This window comes from Crocodylus porosus, unplaced genomic scaffold (genome assembly GCF_001723895.1).
Source record: "Crocodylus porosus isolate Cpor-Errol unplaced genomic scaffold, CroPor_comp1, whole genome shotgun sequence".
NCBI classification, from domain to species: domain Eukaryota; kingdom Metazoa; phylum Chordata; order Crocodylia; family Crocodylidae; genus Crocodylus; species Crocodylus porosus.
Genome location: NW_017728931.1, coordinates 20951447 through 20959265, shown reverse-complemented (window position 1 = coordinate 20959265; position 7819 = coordinate 20951447). Strand labels below are relative to the sequence as shown.

At 45.0% G+C, this 7819-nt stretch overlaps 1 protein-coding gene across 1 annotated transcript in view; it reads left to right on the top strand.

The window, feature by feature from the left end:
* SAMM50 (SAMM50 sorting and assembly machinery component) overlaps window positions 1–3091 on the top strand; it is a 30314-nt gene extending 27223 nt beyond the window's left edge. The window contains exons 14-15 of the mRNA XM_019544327.1: window positions 1612–1753; window positions 2864–3091. Coding sequence (XP_019399872.1) covers window positions 1612–1753; window positions 2864–2909 — 188 coding nt within the window. The 3' untranslated portion in view covers window positions 2910–3091. The remainder of the gene's footprint in view (window positions 1–1611; window positions 1754–2863) is intronic.
* The last annotated feature ends 4728 nt before the right edge of the window (window positions 3092–7819 follow it).

Here is a 7819-nt window from a genome sequence, read left to right as displayed (position 1 = left end):
CAGCTGGAGTACTGTGTCCAGTTCTGTGTGCCCCACTTCAGGAGGGATGTGGACAACATTGAGAGGGTCCAGAGGAGGGCCACCTGCATGATCCGGTGAGAACAGGGCAGACCCTACAGTGAGAGACTGTGGGACCTGAATCTGTTCAGCCTTCACAAGAGAAGGCTGAGGGGGGACCTGGTGACCATCTATAAACTCACTAGGGACCAGAAGGGTTTGGGAGAGACCTTGTTTCCCCTAGCACCCCGGCATAACAAGGAATAACCATCACAAGTTGTTGGAGAGTAGGTTTAGATTAGATATCCGTAAGAAGTACTTTACAGTTAGGGCGGCTAGGATCTGGAACCAACTTCCAAGGGAAGTGTTGCTGGCTCCTACCTTGGGGGTCTTTAGGAAGAGGCTTGATGCCTACCTGGCTGGAGTCATTTGAGCCCAGTTTTTCTACTGCCCAGGCAGGGGTTCAGACTTGATGATCTATAAGGTCCCTTCCCACCCTACTTCTGTGATTCTATGACCTGTCAGTCAGCCTGGTCAGCTGACTGGAGGGACGCAGGGCCCTGGGCACATCCAAGCTCCAGGGCTCAGGCTGGCAGGGAGAGTTCTCTGGCAGCTGCTGGAGAAGAAGCTCCTGCAGGAAAGGAAAGAAAGGCTCTGTGACAGTTTGGCTGCCTGAGATGCTAGTGCTAGTGTGGTACTTACCTGTTGTTGTTTGAAGTAGTGGACCAGGCTGAGACTGTAGGGGAGGAGGAGCCAGCCTCACTGGGGCACACGACCATGTCGTGTGGAGGCCCCAGCACCAATGAGGGTGCACCTTAACAAAGGCACACAGTCACATGTATCATAAGTCTTGCTTGTCAGCTGCTTGAGGTGCAGTTTCCCAGAAACCCCTGCACCTGTCTCCTTGAAACTTGACAGGCTTTGTGGCCTCAGCAGGGGCTACCCTCCCTCCCTGCTGTTTTCATTGAAATCAGGCAAGAAATGACAAAGTTATAGGCAGTTTTGTGATTCCCCATGATAGCCTATGGGTGAAATGGAACAGCAAAACTGTTTCAAGGAAGAACTGTTCTGTTTCGTTTCAAAACAAAATGAAAGGTCAAAACGAAACATTGTCCCTTTGAAACGGAAGTTGAAACGAAATGGTGCTGTTTTGCACAACCCTAGTAACTAGTATGCTGCTTTTCTTCCCATTCTTTCAGCTTCCTTTTCTTCCAGAGTCCATTCAATGATTTACTAGGGTTCGTGGGGTGCAGCTAATATTAGTGATACTTGATATCTGATATCTTGAGGGAAGAAATACCTTCACTCATACAGTGAAGGTACACTGCATGCCCAACTGAACAGTAGATGAATCTATTACTGGAGACTTGCTGAATTCTAGCTCTAACTGCTGGTATAAGAACCACAGAAGTTGGAGAGGAAATGTTGACCAAGTTCCTGATTCTCACAAGCAGATTAGTTCTTGCCTGAGTTGCTAATTATTCCCCAGTTCTGGGTACTTTATTTACTTTATTTACAGTAGTTAGACACTAGATGCTCCTAAAATTCAGTTACATTGTCCAGAAAGTGAAAAGCTATTTTGATTCCTATTCTAATGTTTCTTTCACTTCTCAGGTGAAGGCCCCAAAGCTCACCTCAGGAAGCTGGCTGAGTGTATCCGATGGTCGTACGGTGCTGGAATAGTGCTCAGACTTGGAAACATTGCTAGATTAGAACTTAACTACTGTTTCCCCATGGGAGTGCAAAGTGGCGACAGGTTTGTTTTTCACAGAATTATAGAGCTGGAAGGGAGCTCAGGAGGTCATCCTTGTTCAAAGCAGAGTTATCCATGTCTAAACCATCCTAGTCAAGTGTTTGTCTAACCTGCTCTTAAAAACTTCCAGTGATGGAGGTTCCATAGCCTCTTTTACTAATCTGTTCCAGTGTTTACTTACCATTGCAACTGATTTTTCGAATATTATCTAATTTTAGAACTTTTTAGATTACCTAGAACCTTATTCAGTTGTCTGACTTAGAAAGTTATTTTTTGTTTGTTCTTTGACTAGTTATTCTCTGGAGATTTTCTCAGCTCTGATGCGGTTTTTTTTCCAGCCAAGTTCTTCCATGTTGGTTTCGGAAGTATTTCCCCAGTTAGAGCTCTATTTCAGGTTTTCAAAGTTCAATGAATTTTTAATTTATCTGTTGAAAGTACATGAGCAAATGTGTGGCAGGATTTATTGCTTTACAATGAAGGTGCACACGCTGAAACACCTCACGGAGTTTTAACAAAATTGGACAGATATCAGTCTTTTCAGCTGGGATTTCACAGCTAAAAAGTGTAAGCTTCTGATTGCTAGGTACAGATAATGAGGAATGTGATTATGATAAGGAATTAGATAAGGAGTTGTTATAATTGCATTTTTGCAGCCAGTTCTAATATCCTGCATCAAGCAGCCTAAAATGGAAAAAAAAACTTCAGAGTCCTGAACCTGACTGTGAAATACTGTGGATATCATTTTGGATATTGAAATTACTTTTCCTTACCGAAGGTGTAGTTGATGATTTTGAACATCATGTGATCTTTGAAGCTTTTATGATGTTAAATTTCATTACTTCATATGAGTTGCAGGTGATGGGAACGAATGATGAATATGGTCCATAATTTTTAATTACTGGCAGGCAGTTATCCATGGAAAATTGGCATGGAAATTGTTTATTTAAAGGATCCTTTCTCAGGTGTTCTTTCTTAAATATATTTGAATTGTAGTTTTCCAAAAGCTGAATGCAGTAAAAATCTGTAGGGGAAGGGAATTGCTCAAAGAAGAACTTAATGACATGTATATCACTAATTCTGCTTTTTTTTTTTTTTTAAACATTTTTCTTTCAGGATATGTGATGGTGTCCAGTTTGGAGCTGGAATAAGGTTCCTATAATACAGCAACATTTCACGCTGATATCAGAAGGAGAGAGCACTTGGAAAAATGTATGGCTCAGTATGGTCTGGATTTTTTTTCTTGAAGACTAAATATGCATTTCATAAAGCTTTCAGACTCCACCATAAAAAATGAAGGTGGGGAATAAATAATTATGGCACAATAAAGAATTATGCCATAAAGGTATGTTGTACATCTGATTTTTCTCAAGGATGAGGAGTCTGTGGTATGATTTTATATATGTATATACACACACTTTAACTTTGTAGATTTTACCAAGGAGTTCATGCTCTGAAACAAACAACACCCCCGAATAAAAAAAATAGATGCTTTGGAAACTGATTCTGAGACCATTCCAGAAAACAGGTGTCATTAGACTTATTTTTTTTCAGTACTCTAACATCTTCAGCTGCAAGCCACACAAATACGGGTGATCTACTACACATATAGCACCAGACTGTTAGGAAATATTAAGCATTTATTTTTTCATGCTTCCATCAGCATCAGGTTTGAGGAGGAGGGAGAACACCCTAACACATTTGTGCATCAAACACTACTTGGTGTGTAACGAGCATAATGGTTATAGTTGAAGGTAAGGACTCCGATTTATAATAATGTGGAAGGAGCTTTGTTGCATTTGTTCCCTATTAACCTGAGCTGCCTTTTGCAAAGGTTTGAATCCAAAATTCAAGAACACTTATTGTAGAAATCAAAACTGGTTTGTTTGTTTTTTTTTCAGATTTTCAGCGAAGTGGGTAGCCTTAAATATTTTGCAACTGGTATTATAAACAGGTTTGGAAGGGCCAAGATCAAAGCTGTTTTGATTTTTCTTCAGTAGGTCACAAAAAAGCCTCTTTCACCTTCTGTATTTGAAATCAGGCAACACTCATGTCTTTGGTTTTATATTAAAGGGCAATCCCTGACTAATTATTCTTTTAATATTAATTTTAGTTTGAAGTGATGATATGCCATACAGCTAAGTATATTTTCCTGTTTTAAATTCTTATGCAAGGATCATGATTCCTTTTTTCCTGTTCTAATGACTTCACTTTCATAACACTTTACTAGTTTTTATTTTGTGTAAATTAAGAGCACCCATCCTAAATTGTCAATACAGCCTGCCAGGATATAAAATCTATTAGCCTTACATTTAAATATACTCCCTTATCAGTCTGTTTTTCTTGATCTGAGCCTTTTTTAAAGCCATTATCTAGAACTACTCCTCACAGATAAAATAAACAAGGTACTCCTTGGGCATTCATCAAGGACAAATACTTCTGGTTTGCTCTGTCCTGCTGAAAAATCAAGTTTAATACACTGCAAATTACTGTGATTTTTATTGACTAACGTGTTAAATCTATTATTACATTTAGGGTTTCAGCAACTGGTAATATTTGCTGCAGTGTGATTTGAAGTACACCAACATTTTTAGTGTAAGAATGGAAATATTTGTGTTAAAATATGAAAGTAGTATGGGTTACACTTCAGGATGTAGTAAGGTGTTCTTTTGTTGTGGGAATTGAGGGTTTATTGTGTTCAGGTTGCTAACATTAGATGTGTTCAACTATCTTAAAATCGTACTTCATGGATAGAGGGAAAAGCTTTGTTGGCATGCAAGGCTTGTTGCTGGAGGGAAAGGCTGGCTGGTTACAATCTCCTAGTTTTAGGGCTGGAAAATAAGTTCTAATACTACAAAACCAAACCAAACAAAAATAAATACCCTCCCCCCCCAAGCCCTTACCAGTTAGTTTAGAAGTTAAGATGACCTACCTGATTTGCATACTTGGGCAAGTCTATGAAACGGCTCCAGTTTTCACACACAGAAATAAGTTAATTCCAGACTTAAATTCCAGAAAACTCTGGTCTGATTTAAATCAGTAAGCTATAAGGGAAACAATGGCCTTCCTATTAGCATATAGTGAATTATGAGTTGACAAGCTGTGTTTGAAATCATATCTAAAACCCTTGAAACCCTGTTGTTTTCATAAAGTACTTACACTAATATGGTTACAAGTAATGCCCTTCCTCTTGTAATGTATTACTGAGGTCCCCTAATTTGGGTAGAAAATAAGCATGTAAATTGTAAAGCAAAATTCCAAAGTCTAATATGGTACAGTACTAAGCAAAATCAGTAATAGAATGGCTCTAAAACAGGAGTGGGCAATTCTTTTGGCTGGAGGGCCACTTCATGAGTTTTGGTGAGCTCTTGAGGGCTGCATGGTAGCCCTGCCCCTTAACAGGTTCCTGCCCACTGGTTGTCACCTTAGAACCAGAAGTCCCGCCCCTGACCCTTGCCACTGGAAGTCCCGCCTGCCCTTCTCCCTCCTCCCCTCTAAAGTAATCCTTTTGGGAGGGGGGGGTGCCATCTTGCAACCAGAAAAAAACCAAATCATACGCTAAAAGTCAAACTCCTACGATAACATTTTAATTTTATTACAAAAAATATTTTTGTCATGATTTGTGTTTGCGTACTGTATATAGAGGTGACTGCATAATGACTCAAAAAATAAACAAACCTACTAAACCTTTGAGGAGGTTTAGACTAGACATTAGAAGGCACTACTTCACAGTCAGGGCGGCTAGGAGCTGGAACCAGCTTCCAAGGGAAGTGGTGCTGGCTCCTACCCTGGTGGGGTCTTTAAGAGGAGGCTTGACATTTACCTAGTTGGGGTCATTTGAGCCCAGTTTGCTCTCCTGCCCAGGGCAGGGGTTTGGACTAGAAGATATACAAGATCCCTTCCGACCCTACATTTATGAATCTATGAGTAAAGTCCTACTCTTGTATTTTGGGTGTGGGGTGTGGTTGGGGGTGGTGCGTGTATGGTAGGGTAGAGGGGGTTTGTGAGGGGTGTAGCTGTGTGTGTGCGGGGGCAATAGGGTATGCTGCAGAGGTGTGTGTATGTAGGGGTAGTGTGTGAGTGTATGGTTTTTGTTGGGTGTGAGGGAAGATGGGGGTGTGTGGGGACCCCCCTCTTCCTTCCATGGTTCACAGGCCCTGCCACCAGCAGGTGGTGTGTGCTTGGGGAGCTTGTGGTCTGCGTAGATGCTGCCACATGCGGCTCTGGCCAGTGTCGCACATAGAGGCAAGGAGCGCAGCCAGGTCGGTCTGCCTCTACTGCATGGGGCTCCCCGTGGTGCACATCCAGCTCCTGGCACTCACGTACCCCTAGATGAAGCTCCACATGATGGAGCAGCTGCCTTCACCACCCTCTGCTGTGTAGGTCCTGGGACTCCACCAGGAAGCATAGGGTGGGGCTCTCCTCCACTTGTGGTGGAGTCCCAGGACCTCCAGGAGTCAGGGAGCAGCTGAGGCAGCTGAGTGGGGCTATTATGCGGGGCTTCCCCCAGTGGTGAGGGAGTCCCGGGAACTGCATGTGCGTGTCTGCGCAATAGAGGTGTGCCGTCTTGTTTGTGCTTCTTGCTACCATGTGCAGTGCTGGGCAGAGCCATGCGGTGCTGGGCGTCAGCACCTGTGCAGGCAATGAGTGCCCCAAGCACCTACCGCCTGCTGCTGGCAGAGGGGGCTGTGTGCCATGGGAGTGGGACGGTGGGGAAAGGACATGGCTATCATTGTCTCTCCCAGATTCTTGTCTGCTCCACAGGTCAACCTTATGTACCTGTCTAGCCTCGAACATCCGGTCACGTGCCACTCTGGCCCAGATGTTTGGTGGTGTTCGCCTGTCCATCCCAGATGTTTCGTCGAGTAGGTGTTTCCCTCTGGCATAGTCTTCCCCCAATCTCTCCTGCCACAACTTCGGATCTTATTTCAGTGGCAGGTCCGACCACTGGGAGTCTCTTGATGATGGGATGTCTGTCTGGCAGTCTTCTGCGAGGCTCTACCTCGCCTCTACCTCACCCTTACACCCTGCCTTGACAGGTCACAGATGTCCTTCTGGCCAGGTCCCTGACTGTTGAGCCCCCCAAGTGCATTCGCTGTGAAGGTCCAATCAGCCTACAGGGCCCAACCCCCAATATACTACCTGTGCTTCACAGCCGTTTAGTTTTTTTATGCAGCTGACAACCCCCTTTAGGTTTAAACAACAATCAGGCTCCACAAGCCCAGCACCTCAACCCCTCCACCAGCGGGAAACGTAAAATGCAAATAAAAAAAAAAAATACTGAGGCACTTAGAGAGGCCCTCTGCCCCTCGACCCCCAACTCTTCTGGACTAATCGCCAATACCGGCCCTCAGGCACCAAGGTCCCTATTCTGCCCTATGTGGGCAGACGGACACCTGTCCCGACGTCACCCGTTGGGTCGGCTGTATACCCCTGGGGCCCGTACTTTGCAGCCCCTCATGCTGCTTGTGCCACCCGTCTCCTGCCTGGTGCACCTCCCCAGGACTTACGGAGCCCTCAACGGTCCCACCTGGTCTGGTGTCTTGAGGTACGCTGGTCTCTCTGGCTCCTCGGCTGTGGCCCCTGGTGTCGGGATCTTTCTGCTCCCCTCTGCCCTTTAGTCCGGCTCATCGGGAACTATCTCCGGCTCCTGGCTCCTCCTGCTGCTGCCAGCAGTGTCTGTCCCGCACCGTGTTCTACTGTGTTCTCCCCCGCTGGGAGAAGCAGCTTCCAGCCCCTTTTCCCCCTGTAGGGGTCAAGGAGAACCTTCCCTGCTGGTGCTCCTGCTATTCTCCTTCTGCTGCCCTGTACAGGAGGGATCGTGTTGACAGAAGCGGTGGGGGTGTAGCTCTCTATGTGAAGGAAAGCTACATGTCCCTGCAAGCTGATGTTGGCGACTAGCATGGACAGCTAGAGACCCTCTGGGTAAAAATTCGTGGGGAATACGGCACAGGGGACACAACGGTGGGAGTCTACTACAGACCTCCCACCCAAAGTCCTGAGCTTGACCAGGAGTTCGCCCGGGAACTGACTGAGGCCGCTTGCTCCAGGACCTTGGTTGTCATGGGTGAC